At 48.4% G+C, this 17,434-nt stretch overlaps 1 protein-coding gene across 1 annotated transcript; it reads right to left on the bottom strand.

The window, feature by feature from the left end:
• Window positions 1-202: 202 nt before the first annotated feature.
• On the bottom strand, window positions 203-10,631 carry Pithd1 (PITH domain containing 1). Its single transcript, XM_032896173.1, has 6 exons — window positions 10,333-10,631; window positions 9,780-9,823; window positions 9,350-9,427; window positions 3,087-3,191; window positions 2,058-2,166; window positions 203-1,101 (listed from the first exon to the last, which is right to left on the bottom strand). The coding sequence occupies exons 1-6, from the start codon at window positions 10,528-10,530 to the stop codon at window positions 1,000-1,002; spliced, it is 636 nt and encodes a 211-aa protein (XP_032752064.1). The 5' UTR covers window positions 10,531-10,631; the 3' UTR covers window positions 203-999.
• Window positions 10,632-17,434: the final 6,803 nt, after the last annotated feature.

Genomic DNA, 17,434 nt, shown 5'->3' with positions numbered 1-17,434 from the left:
ACACAATGCAGAGGTAGTGATGTTTCTACCACATTGTCCAGAATTAGGCCGGATCCTTCCCGGAGGAACTGGTATATAGTGTTTATTGAATTGTAACGTTCCTGATCTACCCAAGAAAATAAGATTCAAGCCCAATTCAGTTCCTGGTGAGACGGAAGTCTCACAGTACTACCGAGAGCACCGAAGGCAAGACAAACAGACGTTAGTCTCTAAGGATTTATTAGGAAGCTCATTAGTCACACAGTGAATGAAAGCCATGAACAGAAGAAGCAGGGTCTTCAGACTCCAGCACTGGGTTTACAACACGAGTAGAAGCAGGGAAACGCCAAGGAGGTCCCCAGGGGAATCTTTACCAGGTCTCAATCTTACCCCACACAGGTCGCCCACACAGAGAAAGGACTCCATGTGCTCCCAACTATTTGGCTAGACAGTGTGAAAGGCCTTCCCCAAGTGTCACCTACAGGAGATTCCTTCCTTTCCAACCAGGCCTGGGACACTTGTGTGTGATATGACACCAGCTGGGCACCCGGACACAAATGCTAAGCAATGACAGGAGGAGCAGCAAGCAGGGACGTGTGTTTCTCGTTGGAGACCCTCCTGATGGCTAATTCAAACACAAAACTCGGGTTTCGGAAGGTTTCCTACAGCTGAGGAAGCTTCCTTTTTTAAAAAGGACAAACCACACAAGAAATCTGCCACAAGTGAGAAGACACCTGGGATCCGTGGCCAGACTAGGAAAGTGAGCATTATTCATGACTGTCAGATGCCACCCAGCCTAAGACCCAGATCTACAGTGCCTTAGAGAGGCTGTCCCTTGGCACCCGCACCGCTCCCAGTGGTGAGGCGGTTCCACAGGCCAGGTTCCTGCAGCAGCCCCGAGACAAAGCCTGACCACGGCTGCGGCAGGCAAATCCAACTCTCGCTGGAGCAGCCTCTGTCCTCCCCAGCAGGTGGCCGCACATCTTCACTAACGCGCATCTGAGGGAGCCCCGGTGGCCCTTAAGAAATGAAATGTGTCTGTGGGGTGACCTGATGCACCCGGTGGTCTGCTGGGTTGGCCGACGCTTCATAGTTGCAGATGGTCACCTCATGCCGGCGAAGCTACAAGGAAAGGTAGAGCTGAGGTCAGTGACCACTGAAGAACACACACACCGCAGCAGTCCTTCGTCAGGTCCTCTCGTGTCCTGTCTGAAGCTCCCTCTGCCTTTAGTCCTGAGAAGCCAGCAAAGACCACCATCCACTCTCAAGGATTCCCAGCAGCTGAGAAATCCAGGTGAGAACAGGAACTTGTCTAAGAGCATCTGCTGGTGCCCAGAACCAGAGGCTGTCAGGAACGTGTGACGGGTGCAACCCATGGCCTCCTGTGTGCTAAGCAAGAGAGCCCTGTAGCAAAATACACACACATACACACATATAACCGTCCACACACACATACACACATATAACCGTCTACACACAGAACACACATAAACCGTCTACACACACAACACACATATAACCGTCTACACACACATACACACATATAACCGTCCACACACACATATACACATATAACCGTCTACACACACATATACATATATAACCGTCCACACACACATATACACATATATCCATCTATACACATATACACATATATCCATCTACACACATATACACATATATCCGTCTACACACACAACACACATATAACCGTCTACACACACATATACACATATAATTGTCTACACACACAACACACATATAACCGTCTATACACACATATACAGGAAACACATGAATAATAAAGAGAAGAAGACTTATAGCCTATCCACTGAAGAACGCTTTGATGACATCTAAAGAAGCCAGGCACTGAGGAAGCAGAGGCCGTGGACCGAGAGACCCGGGCAAGACTGGTCTACAGAATGAGTGCTAGGCCACCTGCGGCCATAAAATGACAGCCTGTCATAAAACAAACAAAACCAAAGGGACAAGAACAGACAGAGCAGCCAGTCCCTCACTTGTTCCTGCCCTTGGCCTGTCTGCGCCATGGTAGAGACACACGTTTACCAATCTCTTACCTCAGTCCACTCTCCCCTCAGGCCAATATAAAAGATCTTCGTGGTGTCCGCTCCAAAGTTTTTTGAAATATGAATGGAAAGATGATAGACATTGGAAAACCGAGAAATTCTAGAGGATGGAAGAGAAGACACAGGTTACCACATGGGATGCATCTCGCAATCAGCGAGGACAACAGTTCAGTCCCAACTCCCAGGCAAGTATACACCTGACCCTTCCTTGCCCGTTTCCTTCAGAGCGGCAACTAACCAGGTAAACATGTACTAAGCACCTGTCGGACCTTGTCTGAGGCAGGAAGGACAGAGAGACGAATAAGCCACATGCCTGGAATGTGGCATATGCCATCACTATAACAGAAGGCAGAGGCAGGGGAATTACAAGTTTAATGTCAGTCTGGTCTACAAGTGAATTCTAGCCCAGCCAGGAATACAGAGCAAGACTGTCTGGGAAAAAAAGAAAGAAAGAAGGCAGACAGACAAGCAGGCTGGAGATGGCTCACTGGCTGCTCTCCCAGAGGTCCGGAGTTCAATTCCAGCAACCACATGGTGGCTCGCAACCATCTGCAAAGGGATCCAGTGTCCTCACATACATAAATAAATCTTAAAAAAAAAAAAAAGAAGGGACTGGGTGGACGCAGGTGACGGAGTCTGTCATAAGCCTACTTTGCAGAGGAATTCTGCAAACACCTTTCTCAATGGCTGGCTGCTCACCCAGGACAGCCCAATACTTCCAAGTCAACGAGTTTATGATGTGCATTGATCTCTGCCAAGAGCAGCCACGCCAAGGATCAAGCTTTCTCTGCCGTTTTAACTCGTTTCCAGTGCTCAGAGAGCAGGACACTGGCCAAAACACAGAGGCAAGCTCCCACGCTGTGCGCTCCCTGCAAGTGAAGAAAAGCCACGTGCAGGCAGCGTGCACTCTGGGGAGCCAGATGCGGGAGGACCAAGCTCAAGACTGGCTGGGCTATAGACCAAGGCCCTGTCTCCAGAATGAATGAAGGAAAGGCACACGGAGGACATGTCCATGCTTACTTTGTAGCATACTCTAATTCTCCTGTGATATCTCGGTTCAGACTAAAGGTCTGGTCTGGCTCCCTTTCTGTATCATCAAATGACATCTGTGGAATGTTCTTGTACCTGAGGGGAGAAAAAAGAAGAAGAAATGTCAAGGAATATGCATTATTAGATTTTTCAGGGTTTTAAAACTCCCCGCTGATGGTTCAACTAGTCTAAGTTCCATCAAAAGATCAAAGTTAGGGCAGAATGGCACTCTGCTGGCATTTACATATAATCATCCTTAGGCCAACTACAAAGCAGAATTCGGCCTCTCGAGGGACGAGGGAGACCAAAGCAGGAGGAACCCTTGGGCAGAGTTCATTCGGGGTACCAGGAAACAGAGCAAGATCCCAAATCCCACCTTGAAAAAAGGGAGAGAAGATTGGGAGGGAGAATCAAGAAAAAAGCTAGGAACTGCAGCCCAATCCAGCAAATCTTCAAGTGGTTTGGGATCCTGGGTCACGAGCAGGGACTGGGCAGAGAAGAATGAACTCAGCGCATTCAGCCCACACCGAGACGTGCAGCACTAAAGCAGCTTTACTGGTGGAAAATGCGTACCTCGGCAAAACGCCTCAGACAGTTAAGAGAAAGATCAGGCAGCTCACGCTCAAGCGGGCTCTGTATCCTATTTTATTTCTTTCCCTTTTTTCTTCTCTTTTCTTTTCTTTTTTGGACACAGGGTCTCTCCATTATGTAGCCTTGGTTGTCCTAGAACTTGCTAGGTAGACCAGGCTGGCCCTGAACGCAGAGATCCATCTGCCTCTGCCTTCAAAGGCTGGAAGCACAGGCCTGTGCCACCGTGCCCAGCAGTATTTCTTAAAATACTACAGTTGGGGGTTTCCATTTCAAAAGGGCACACAGAAGACCACAAACTCATAAAAGGCTCTGGAAAGTTAAGATAAAACTGCGAGTAAAGAAAATATTTTTGGGGTTGGGGATTTAGCTCAGTGGTAGAGCGCTTGCCTAGGAAGCGCAAGGCCCGGGGTTCGGTCCCCAGCTCCAAAAAAAAGAACCAAAAAAAAAAAAAAAAAAAAAAAGAAAATATTTTTTAAAAACCCATCGACAGCACCAACAGCTAACACGGTCTGCAGCACCTGGCGCCACGTCACTCCGGGGTTTTAGTAACACACCCACAAAGGAAGGGAGATGTGTGTCATCTGAGGAGAGTGTTTGCTTCAAAGTGTGTCTGCAGACTATCCACCCGCAGCAGGTAATGACGGAGAGCACTCACGCGGCGTTATGAGTTATGAGGCAGGGCAGCGCTGTAGTTAAAGCCCATGCTCGATTTACAGACGGACAGGAAGTGCACGCAAGCCACTCCCACAGGGGTAAACAATGTCCAAAGCATGTAGGGACCTCAGCTGAAGCACAAAGGAGCACACAGACTGATTAGAGGATCTGGAAACTTCTCAGAAGACAGGCTAGCTGACTGTGACAACACATTCCTGCAATCCTAGCACAGAGGCAGGGCCAGGAAGAGCCGAGGCCAAGGTCGGTGTGGGTGATGCCTGTCTCAGAACCCCGTAAGGAAACTACGAGAAGCCAACAGGAATATGAAAAACGTTCAGTCACTAACCAAGAAGATGCAGACCTAAACTATGGCCACCTTTCATCTTACCCTCTCAGAATAGTTACTGCCAAAAAGACAACAGCAAACAAACAAAAACCAACCAAACAGGAAATAGAACTACCATACGAGCGAACAATTCCCTTACTGGGTAAATACCCCAAGGAAGGAAACCAATCTGGGAGAGACATCTGCACGCCTACTGCCATCTGCTGCTGACCATGGCGCTAGTCACCATGTCCAACAGACTCAACCTCAGTCCTATCAACAGATGAATGGATAGAGACCGTGACCTGAGCACGCTATGGGACCTATTCAGTACAAAAGGATAAAACCCGTCCCTGATGCAATGTAGACAAGCTTAGAGGACACGGCCTTAAGTGAAATACGCTAAACAGAGCGCACTGCTGCACACTCTCACACACTAAACACAGCGCACTGCTGCACACGCTCTCACACACCAAACACAGCGCACTGCTGCACACTCTCACACACTAAACACAGCGCACTGCTGCACGCTCTCACACACCAAACACAGCGCACTGCTGCACACGCTCTCACACACCAAACACAGCACAGCGCACTGCTGCACACTCACACTAAACACAGCACACTGCTGCACACTCACACTAAACACAGCACACTGCTGCACACTCACATTAAACACAGCGCACTGCTGCACACTCACACTAAACACAGCACTGCTGCACACTCACACTAAACACAGCGCACTGCTGCACACTCACACTAAACACAGCACACTGCTGCACACTCACACTAAACACAGCGCACTGCTGCACACTCACACTAAACACAGCGCACTGCTGCACGCTCACACTAAACACAGCGCACTGCTGCACACTCACACTAAACACAGCACACTGCTGCACACTCACACTAAACACAGCGCACTGCTGCACGCTCTCTCACACTAAACACAGCGCACTGCTGCACGCTCTCTCACACTAAACACAGCACAGCGCACTGCTGCACACTCACACTAAACACAGCGCACTGCTGCACACTCACACTAAACACAGCGCACTGCTGCACGCTCTCTCACACTAAACACAGCACAGCGCACTGCCGCATGCTCTCACACACCAAACACAGCGCACTGCTGCACACCCTCACACACTAAACACAGCGCACTGCCACATGCTCTCACACACCCAGAAGCAAAACAAGCTGACGTCATGACACAAGAGCAGAGAAGCGACGACTGGAGCCAGAAAGGAGGTGTGAGCACAGAGGAAGACGCCAACTGGACAAGATGCAGCTAGGGAGAAGGAACACCCTCTAGCAAGCACCCGCAGGACAGGAGAGCAACTGTGGTTAACAACTGATCACCAGGCACAGCGAGCAATGTCCGCCTGCGGAAGACTGGCACAGGAAGACAGCCCTGTGTTTGAGGCCAGTGTGTGTGACAGAGTAAGATCCCCTCCGGAAAAAAAAAAAAAACAAAGCCTTAGGAAAAGCCTCTCAGGCACAGTAGTTCACCTGAGCAATGGAAACAGGAGGATCAGGAGCTCAAGGTCTGCTTCAGCTACACAGTGAGTTAGAGACTGTTGTGCAAGGCCCGGTCTCAAAACAACAAAACAAAACAAAAACAAAAAAAACAAAACAACCCTATCAGGCACGGCATGGTGGCACATACTTTCAATCCCAGCACTCAGGAGGCAGACGCAGGTGGATGGATCTCTGCGTTCACAGAGTGAATTCCACGACAGCCAGGGCTACACAGAGAAACCCGGGGGCTGGGGGGCATACACCAAGGGACTATGTCTCAGAGGTTAAGAGCAATCAGTTTGGGTTCCCAGTCCCACATGGTGGTTCACAACCACCTGTAACTCAGGTTCCAGGGGGTCCAGAACCCTCTTCTGACCGCTATAGGTCATTGCACATACATATTTACACGCATACACCCATATCCATAAGACAAATCAAAGCATAGAGATAAACGGTGTCTGCAAGTCATGGAGCAGCTCCTAAGGATGGAGCGTGAAAATGAACTCATTTTGAGCCACAGCTGGTACTCTTGACCGAGAGCTACAGGGAGACCGCAGCCACTCCAAGCCACTCCACCAGTAACTTAGTATCCAAAAAGTATCAAAATTATCAGGTAAACATCCACTTCCCTTCAAATGATTCAACACAGAGATAGCTTTTAAAGATTTATTTTTATTATTTTTACTTATGTGTGCTCCTATGTGGGTCAGCAGCACACAGCTGTGTGTACCCACGGAGGCCAGCAGAGGGAGTCTGATACCTTGGAGCTGGAGTTACAGATGATTGCGAGCCATCCAATGTGGGTATGGGGAATGAACTTTGGTCCTCTCCAAGAATGACAGGGACAGGACCTGGGAACTCACACATGCATGCTAAGCTTCCTACCACTGAGCTACACCTTAGTCCCAGATTGAAAATCTTATTATTTTAAAACTTTCACAGATGTTTTCTTATAGCAGGGTCATTCCGTATCCCAGACTGGCCTGGAGCTGACTGAGAGAGCCCCAACTAGCCTTAAATTCTCAGCAGTCCTCCTATCTTTGCCTTCCTAATGCTAGGGTTCTAGGCATGAAATACTGCTTCTATATTAAAGATCTGTCACGTGTCTAAGTGTGTGCCCATGCATGCAGGTGACCAAGGACACCAGAAAAGGATGTTGGATCCCCTGGAACTGCAGCTATGGGCAACTGTGAGCCACTTATGTGTGTGCTGGGAATCAACTCTCTGTCCTCTAAGTCTACTAAGTGCTCTCAATCCCTGAACCACTTCTCTCTGGTCCCTTCATTCCTTTCTTTTTTTTTTTTTTTAAACATTTATTTATTTATTATGTATACATCATACAGCTTTCTGCCTGCATGTATGCTTGCAGGCCAGAAGAGGGCACCAGACCTGATTATAGATGGTTGTGAGCCACCATGTGGTTGCTGGGAATTGAACTCAAGACCTCTGGAAGAGCAGTCAGTGCTCTTAACCTCTGAGCCATCTCTCCAGCCCCCTTCATTCCTTTCTATTGTTTTATGTATATGATTGCTGCATGTATATCTGTGCACCCCATCTTTGCATCCAGTGCCCTCAGAGGACAAGAGGGTGTCAGATCCCCTGGAACTGGAGTTAAGAGATGGTTGAGAGCCATCAGGTGGGTGCTGGGAATGGAAAAGCAGCCAGTATACTTAACCACTGAGCTATCCCTCCACTAAGAGTGTGTGTGTGTGTCTGTGTGTGTCTGTGTGTCTGTGTGCTTGTGTGGCAGCTAAAGGACAACCCTGGATTGAATGCCATCCACCTCTCTTGAACAGCATCTTATTGGCCTAGAGCTCACCAGTCTGTTGAGAGCCGTCTAACCAGTGAGCCCAAGGGGCTCCTGTCTCCTGTTTCCCAGGACTGGGATTATTACAAAGCACATTTCGTCACCATTTTCACCTGGAGGCCAGAGGTATAACTCAGGTCCTTGTGACTGCCAGGCAAGGACTGAGCTATGAGGCTCCTGGCCCTGTCCTGACAATTTTCAATGTTTTCTCAGAACTCACAAAGCAGATTCCTCTTCTTTCAGAAAGGCAAACTGTCCAGAAGGGAGGACTACCAATGGTGACAAGAACAGATCTGGAACTTAGCTGAGGCCACACGGAGGCAAATGGAGCAACCCCACGTTAGCAAAACAGGGCAAAGACGGTAACTGTATACAGTAAGAGCAGCCGTGAGGACCATTCAGGACCTGCAGCTAGGTTAAGGGAGCTGCAAAGTCATCGACAGCAACTGCAAAGTCGACTTCATCCGGTCAGCACGTGGAAGAGCTGAGGAGCGGACTCCAAGGATGTTTACGCTAAGACAGTAACGGGGCTGGGGACAAGGCTCATGGTAGAGCAGTTACCTAGCACTTACGAGGCCCAGTGTTCTATCCCCGGCACCATAAAACACAAAAGAAAACCAGCTGGGCAGGGAAGCACTCAGAATACAGAGAAAGGCAGATCTCTGTGACTTCCAGGACAGCCTGGTCTACATAACAAGTTCCAGGCCAGCCAGAGCTACACAAGGGGAACCTGTCTCAAAAGAAATAGTCATCTGGGCATGGTGGCACATATCTATAACTTGGAGGTAGGAGTTCAGAAGACATAAGGTCATGTCTCAAAAATAAAGATGTGTGTGTGTCTGACACACAGACACACACACACTTATATAATTAATTCAGGAAGCAATACATGCATTTCGATGTAACTAAGAACAAGGCCAAGCCATTGAACTCACAACAATTCTCCTGCCTTAGCTTCCTGAGTGCTAGGATTAAAGTGTGTACTGATACAGCCAGCTTGACCAATCTATTTGTGTGTGTGTGTTGGGGGGGTGTATATGCACAAAGAGGTCAAAGGTGGCTGTCAAGTATCCTCCTTTATCCCTCTTCACCTCATTCTCTGAGACAGGGTCTCTCTTTGAAGCTAGAGCTATGCTGACCTCTATTGAGCCCAAGGAATTCTGCTCTGTCCCCTGTCCACAGCATGGTGGCCATACCAGTTTTTAACTTGTGTTGGGGATTTGAACCCTGATCCTCACCCTTGATGCAGCAAGCCCTCTAATCCACTGAGCCATCCCCCTAGTCCCTGGAACAAAATATACCAAAAGAAAGCTGAGTAGGAGTTTCCCGAGGGCCTCAGCCCTTGCTACTACTCACAGTCTCATCTCCGAAGGGTGTGAGTCATCGTCTTCTCCCATTATGATGATGCCTTTGAGCTTGACATTGCCCGTAAATCTGCCAGAATTCAAAAAAGAAGGTTGTCTACCCGGGATGGAACCCCGAGCAGCCGTATGACCCCGACAAGACCCTTCCCTCTCTTAAGCTCATCTGACACCTGTGGTCCTTTCCAAGACCCTGTCATTCCACACCTCCAAGAAATTTACCTCAGTTATCAATTCAACAAATGCATGTTTCCAGTCACACACACAAAAAGCTACGATACTTTCTTTCTCAAACCCACCAAAGGAATCCATCCCACTGCTAGAAACAGATGTGCACTCTTAACATAGCCAATAAATGAACCCATCTGATGAGAAAACTGGCTACAGCCTAGTTTGCCTGAGGCAAGAGCCGAGGAGATACTCACGGAATATTAAACAGAAGCTCTTCATCCGCATCACTTTCAACAAACTGGGGTGCAGGGGGAGAAAGCAACAAATATCTGCTGAGAACCCACAATTTCGGGCATTTTGCCTCCTTTTTCTACGAGCTGGGTCGCAATGCAAATGGACCACCAACCCGCGCCCAGGTCCTAATGGCTTGGAGCTGCTGAGTCTCGGTGTTCTAATCACCACGACCCCTCAAGAGGGATTCTAATAGGGGTTTTCCGGGCTGCGAACTCAAAGACCAGTGCTTATGTGTATCTTTCTGGGGAACCTTCAAATGGATCTCAAAGGAGTCTGGGTTCCAGGTTAGAAATACGGATCCCGACCCCAGGCCAGGAGAGGCGATCGAACAGCCATTTGGACCAATGGTCAGAGGGAGAGGCAGCAGTCAGTTTTCTCTGCTCTCCTCTCTCACATGCCCTCGCCGCCTAGGAATGGAGGCGACGCACCCAACTGCTCCTCTGGGCCTCCTCTGCTCCCCTGTCTGGCTACCCTGCGAGGCCCTGCGGTTCCGGACCCGCCCGGGCCGCCCACCTTAGAGCGGTCGGTCCGCTCCTCCCACGGCTTGAAGACGCCGCGGCCGCTGCCCTCGCGGCTCTCATTGAGGCACTGCAGTCGCTCCAGGTCGATGCGCAGGTACAGCCCGTAGGCCAGGCCGCGCTGCTCGGGCGGCTCCTCGCGTTCGGCGGCGCAGCGACAGCCGCCCCCGCCGTGGCTGTGGCCGTGCGACATGGCGACGCGGCCCGCAGGGTCACCCGCGACTCTCTCGGCCCCGCCGCTCACCCGGAGCTCACTCGACTCCGCGCCGGCCGCCAAGCGCCGCGACCGAAGCGTCGTAAAAGGCGCCCCTGCGCGACGCATGCGCGCGCGGAGCAGAGGGCGGGGCCGGGAGGGATTGACGTGGGACCTGCGCCAGCAAAGCTTGACGCTGGCGGTGGGGATGAGTGGTACAGTTCAAGCGTGGAAGCTGACGGGCTGGGGACGCGTAGCAGGGACGCGAATCCTCCCCTCCGGAACAAAGCGTGCGCTTTCTTCCCTAAGCGGCCACCTCTCTCCAGAGTGGTGAATAAGGCGGGGTCGACAGCACAGCAAAGCTTGCCTCCTCTCTCCGGCTGACTCCCTCTTACCTCTATCCAGCCTCTGCTTTCTCCTTCTCTCTCTCTCCTCTCTCCCCCTTTCCTTCTATTTTTTTTAGAGATAAGTTCTCATGTACCCCAGGCTGACCTCAGATGATCTATGTACCTTCAACTCCTGATCCTCCTGCCTCCAAATTCCAAATTCAGGGAATAAAGGCATGCACCGAGCCTGGTGTTAGATTTACTTAGTTATTTCGTTATTTACATTTATCTATCTATCTATCTATCTATCTATCTATCTATCTATCTACCTACCTACCTACCTACCTACCTACCTACCTACCTACCTACCTACCTACCTACCTATCTACCTATCTATTGTGTGTTACTGGCTGAGGAAGAGGCCAGAGAGGACATTTGCATTTGCATTTGGTGTCTTCTATGGCGCTCTCGCGCCTCTCTCTCTCTCTCTCTCTCTCTCTCTCTCCTCTCTCCCTCCCTCCCTCCTCCCTCCCTCCCCCTCCCTCCCTCCTCCCTCAATAAATAGTACCTCACTATCTAGTTTTGGCTGGAACTCACTGCGTAGTTGGCTGGCATAAAACTCAACAGAAATTCAACTGCCTCTGCCTCCGGATTCTTGGGATAAAAGTGTGGGCCATCCAGCTCAGGGTCCTATTTTTTGATGCAGTCTCTCACTGGACCTGAGGCTCCCCATTTAGACTAGGCTAACTGGTCAGCAAACTCCTGGGTGCCACCTTCCAAAGGTGGGCTTGCTGCATACCTAGGGCTGTGCTTGGCTTTGATGTGACTGCTAGGGATTTAACTCTGCCCTTGTGCCTGCACAAGCGCTCTTAGCTTCTAAATCATCCCCACAGCCCACCGCTACTTTCTTGATCGAAGGCTATAATCACCACCAGACCTGGGTGCAAATGCTGGGTCTGCCCCAGAAAAGTTACTTTCTCCAATTCTGACACCTTTTCCTCTGCTCTGTGGGGAGGACAGTATCTGTTTATTAGTCACACTGAATAGTAGGTGAAAATGTGATTCAAGAACTCAGCAGGCGGGGTTGGGGATTTAGCTCAGTGGTAGAGCGCTTGCCTAGCAAGTACAAGGTCCTGAGTTCGGTCCCCAGCTCTGAAAAAAAGAAAAGAAAAAAAAAAAAAAAAGAACTCAGCAGGTGGGCTGGAGAGATGGCTCAGTGGTTAGGAGCACTGACTGCTCTTCCTAGAGGTTCTGAGTTCAATTCCCAGCAACCACATGGTGGCTCACAACCATCGGTAATGAGATCTGATTCCCTCTTCTGGTGTGCATGAAGACAGCTACAGTGTACTCATAAAATAAATAAAATCTTTAAAGAAAAAAAAAAAAAAGAACTCAACAAGTGGGCTGGAGAGATGGCTCAACAGTCAAGCTCACTGACTGCTCTTCCAAAGGTCCTGAGTTCAATTCCCAGCAACCACATGGTGGCTCACAACCATCTGTAATGGGATCTGATGCCCTCTTCTGGTGTTTCTGAAGACAGCTACAGTGTACTTATATATCATAAATAAATAAATCTTAAAAAAAAAAAAAAAACAACTGAAGTCACACTCTATGGCCGGAATGATTTTGCCTTCAAAGTAGACCACTTCCTCCCTCCTTCCTTTATCCAGGGGAGAGCCCCGAGGGTGCTGAGGAAGTTACTGACATTTCTGAAGATTCCTTTCCCTTCACAGTTGGCTTGGCGGTGCCCAAACTAGGTTGATGAAGAACAGGGTGCCCAAACATGTTCATTCAGGAATATTTTGAGGTGCTATTCCCATTAATGAGCAAACTCCATTCTGCTTCAGAACAGCTCAAGGTCATGAATTATTCTTGCTTTCCCATCACAGTCTCAGACATCGTACTAAAGGATATTATGCAGTTCTTCCTGCAGGCAGTGGGGTGTGTGTGTGTGTGTGTGTGTGTGTGTGTGTGTGTGTGTGTGTGTGTGTGTCATAGACACATGTCCTCAAGCCCAGCTTTTACATGGGTGTTGGGACCTGAATAAGGATCCTACTCGGGTGCAGCAAACACTTCACCCACAGAGCCAGTTCCCCTGAACTTTAAGGGAGAGACTCTAACTTAAGGTGATCTCCAATTTGAAGATGATGAAAACAGAGGCTGAAAGAGCTGAAAGCTATCGAGTCCAGACGAGGTTAGGAAGTGACCCAGTTTTGTGCTCATCCAATAGTAATCCTGAAACACATCCTCCCAGAACACCGTAGGGGAGAGAAAGGTGAGACACACAGAAGTCATTGTGTTGAGTCAATTAGCTACAGGCATGAACACTCATCCAGAATCGTAGCTTTAAACATCACTGACTTTCCCATCAGTCTGTGATTAGCTCGGTAGCTCTTTCCTGGGCCCCAGCCTCACTTGCTGAAAGTCTGGGATTGCCCGATAGTCTAGTCACTCTGGCTATCATCTGGGATGATTGGGACCTACGGCACTAGCAATGGGGGGAGGGGGATGTAAGTTTAGTTACAAGATGATGGTCACCAAATTTCCAGGATCACAGTTTTTACTTTTTTTTTTTTTTTTTTTTTTCTATTTTTCGGAGCTGAGGACCGAACCCAGGGCCTTGCGCTTGCTAGGCAAGCGCTCTACCACTGAGCTAAACCCCCAACCCCCCAGTTTTTACTTTTTAAAGAGTGTGTGTGTGTGCATGCACGTGCACGAGCATGCTTGTACAACTCACAGGAGTCTGTCCTCTCTTTCCACCGTGTAGGAATATAACCTAGTCATCAAACTTAGTGACAAGCATCTGTGCTCTTGAACCACGTTTTTGGCCTGATTTGAAGTCTGTTTGGTATTTGTTTTGTGTTTTGTATCTAATGAGTTTCATTAGATAGCCCAGACTGGCCCTCTTTGACTCAATCCTCTTACCTCCACCTTCTGTGTACTAGGGTTCCAGGGATAGCCTACTACACCTGGCTGAGCACAGCCGCTTTTTAACCCTCTGCTTTTGTGGTTAAAAACTAGTCAAAACCAGTTTCAGAAATGAGTCCAGGGGGCTGGAGAGATGGCTCAGTGGTTAAGAGCACTGACTGCTCTTCCAGAGGTCCTGAGTTCAATTCCCAGCAACCACATGGTGGCTCACAACCATCTGTAAAGAGACCTGATGCCTTCTTCTGGTGTGTCTGAAGACAGATACAGTGTACTCATATATAATAAATGAATAAATCTTTAAAAAAGAAAAAGAAAAAGAAATGAGTCCAAATTCAAAGATGGAGAGACAGACTTTATTTCTTAGGTTATAAAAATACCTGGGCTTGGCCCACTTCCCTTCTGTTAAAACTGAGTCTCTTTTGTTATATAATTCCCCGGTTTAATGGCTTCAACAACAATTAAGACATACTCTCTCTGAGCGAAGAATTTGGGTGTGGCTTCCTTGGGTGGCTTCTGACTTGGGGTCTCTCAGGAGCCTGAAGTGACCCAAAGGTCTGAAGTAGAAGACTCAGGTGAGAGCAAGTTTGTGCAGGCCTAGCTTCTTTTCCAAGTGGACCCATGATCTGACAGTAGCTGGCTGTCACCAGAGCAAGGTAGAAGCCACAGTGTCTTTTATGAGCTAGGCTTAGTCATCCCACGCTGTCAGGTCTAGTGTTCCATGGTTCTACAGGGTAGACATGTTCATTCTGTGTGTGAGGAGACTGCATCATAAAGGTGGCAGAACGTCGGGGTTGGGGATTTGGCTCAGTGATAGAGCGCTTGCCTAGCAAGCCCAAGGCCCTGGGTTCGGTCCCCAGCTCCGAAAAAAAAGAACCAAAAAAAAAAAAAAAAAAAAGGTGGCAGAACATCAGAGGCAACTCAGAGTCTGGCTGCCACACAGGCACACATAGCTCATGGTACTGAGGATATGGAGCTGGTTGTGGATAAATTCACTCAGAATATTGAAGAAATATGTCATTCAGTTTCCTGGTTTTATTTTCTTTTTTTAAGAAGGAGTTATTTATTATATATGAGTACACTGTCATTGTCTTCAGACATACCAGAAGAGGGCATCGGATCCCATTAAAGATGGTTGTGAGCCACCATGTGGTTGCTGGGAATTGAACTCAGGACCTCTGGAAGAGCAGTCAGTGCTCTTAACCACTGAGCCATCTCTCCTGCCCCAGTTTCCTGGTTTTCTGTGCAGAAATCTGGTTCATTTTTCTAATCCTGTGATAAAAACCACAAACAAAAACAAGTGAGGGAGAAGAGGTTTCATGTGGTGGTTTGCATGATTCCACTCCATAAGGCCCTATGGCCTCAAATAGTTTGGCCCCCAGTAGGTGGAACTGTTTGGGAAGGATTAGGAGGTGTGTCCTTGTTTGAGGAGATGTGTCATTGGGGGTGGGCTTGGAGGTTTAAAACATTCACGCTCATTCCTAGTTAGCTCTCTCTGCCTTGTGTCTGTGGATCAAGATGTAAGCCCCAGCTACTGTTCCAGCACCATGCCTACCTGATACCATTTTCCCTGCCATGGTGGTCCTGGACTGACCCCTCTGAAGCTGTGAGCTACAAATAAACTCTTCTGTAAGTTGTCTCAGTCATGGTATCTTCTCACAGCAACAGAAAAGCAACAAAGACCCCTGTCTTCGGTCTTGTCTTGTAGGAGTGTCTAGTACAAACATGTATTTATGGAAGAAATAGCACTGTGTGTATATATGTGGATTCAGAGGAAAACGGACAACTGGCTGAACTTGCTTCCTCCTACTACCTGGGTTTCAGGAATTAAACTCAAGTTATCAGCAAGTTATCAGCTGAGCCATGTCACCAGACCAAATGGGAATCTTTAAGGACCTTAGGGACGCCCTGGAGAGGATAGGAAATGTTTGCAAGCAAGCTTCTTTTTTCTCCCATTCCCAGGGTCCCCTGTGTAAGCATTTTCATCCCTAAGGAACAGCCAAGTGTGGGTCCATCTTTCTCTTTCTTGTTAGTGAAGCTAAAAAATAGGAACTGTTTTTAACTTTTTATCTTTATGTGTATGGTGGTGTGTGTGTGTGTGTGTGTGTGTGTGTGTGTGTGTGTGTGTATTTTGCTTGAATGCATATCTGTGCATATATCCTGGTGCTTATGGAGACCAGAAGAGGGCACTGGAACTGGAGTTTCAAGCAGTTGTTAGCAACCATGTGCGTGCTGGGAATTGAACCTCGGTTTTCTAGAAAAGCACACAGTGCGCCTCTGCAGCTTGAAGACAAGAACTGTTAAGGCAGAGGCAGGCAGATTTCTGAGTTCAAGGCCAGCCTGGTCTCCAGAGAGGGCTCCAGAACAGCCAGGGCTGCACAGAGAAAACCTGTCTCAAAAAACAAAAGACAAAAAACAAAGAGTTGGAGAGATGGCTCAGCGGTTAAGAGCACCGACTGCTCTTCCAGAGGTCCTGAGTTCAATTCCCAGCAACCACATGGGAATTGAACTCAGGATCACAACCATCTATAATGGGATCCAATGCCCTCTTCTGGTGCATCTGAAGACAGATTCAGTGTACTTATAAATAAATAAACAAATAAATCTTTAAAACAACAATAACAACAACAAAACCAAAAGCAAAAAAGGAGAGGAGGGGAAGGGCACTGTTAAGAGTGTGTTGTTTTGGGGTTGGGGATTTAGCTCAGCGGTAGAGCGCTTGCCTAATGAGCGCAAGGCCCTGGGTTCGGTCCCCAGCTCCGGAAAAAAAAAAAAAAAAAAAAAAAGAGTGTGTTGTTTTTATATGCGTTTAGTGGCATCTAAGGATATAGAAATAATTAACAGTCAACAAGAAGCTTGTAACTGCAGGTGTTCTGTGTTCTGCTAATTGGTTCCTTTTTTAGTTCTGTTTGTGTTTTTGAGGCAGGCGGGGCTTACTCTGCTACCCAGGCTGGCTTTGTCATCTTCCTGCAAGTTCCCCACTCTCAAGAGCTGGATGTCAGGCGCGGCCTCCACTCTGGCGCAGGGTGGTCCGACTTTTGTTCACAGTTTGAGTTGTGTCTGTGGAGGGCAGAGGGGACCCCGGTGTTCTACTCCGCTGTTCTCTACCTTATTCCTCCCACACAGTCTCTCTAGGTTTGGAAGCCAGGCTGTCTTGAACCCCCACAGTGCTGGGGTAAGAGGTGCAACTGTCCAGTCCTGGCTTTTTACGCGAGTTTTGGGGATCTGAACCCCAGTCCTCATGCTCATGTGTCAAGGACTTTCCTCACTTGAGCCATCTCCTCAGCCTGGAAAATTATAATTTACACAATTATTTATGTAGCTATTTGATTATTCTCCACTACATACTTTATTCTCCACGACATAGCTTTACTTATTTTGTATTTTAGATTTGGTTTTATGTGGATGAGTTTGCCTCATGGGTGCGTGTGCACAGTATTTGCGCCTGGTTGCCTTCAGAGGCCGGATCAGAGCCCCCCGGAAATGGAGTCACTAATGCTTGTGAACCACCACACCACATGGGTGCTGGGAACCAAACCCAGGCTCTCAACAAGAGCCGTTCTCTTTAACCACTGGAGTTCTTTTTTTTTTTTTTTTTTTTTTTTCTTTTGTTCGGAGCTGGGAACCGAACCCAGGGCCTTGCGCTTCCTAGG

This window comes from Rattus rattus, chromosome 1 (assembly GCF_011064425.1).
Source record: "Rattus rattus isolate New Zealand chromosome 1, Rrattus_CSIRO_v1, whole genome shotgun sequence".
Lineage (NCBI taxonomy): Eukaryota > Metazoa > Chordata > Mammalia > Rodentia > Muridae > Rattus > Rattus rattus.
The sequence above is the reverse complement of the archived record's forward strand: the minus strand, read 5'-3'. Positions and strand labels throughout refer to the sequence as shown.

Excerpts from the sequence above, each read along its gene's own strand:
- Pithd1 (XM_032896173.1), bottom strand. The coding sequence starts at position 10,530 with ATGTCGCACGGCCACAGCCACGGCGGGGGCGGCTGTCGCTGCGCCGCC. Across the intron at positions 9,824-10,332 it reads AGCGGACCGACCGCTCTAAG|TTTGTTGAAAGTGATGCGGA; the intron begins GTGGGCGGCCCG and ends CCTGCACCCCAG. Across the intron at positions 9,428-9,779 it reads GAGCTTCTGTTTAATATTCC|ATTTACGGGCAATGTCAAGC; the intron begins GTGAGTATCTCC and ends GAATTCTGGCAG.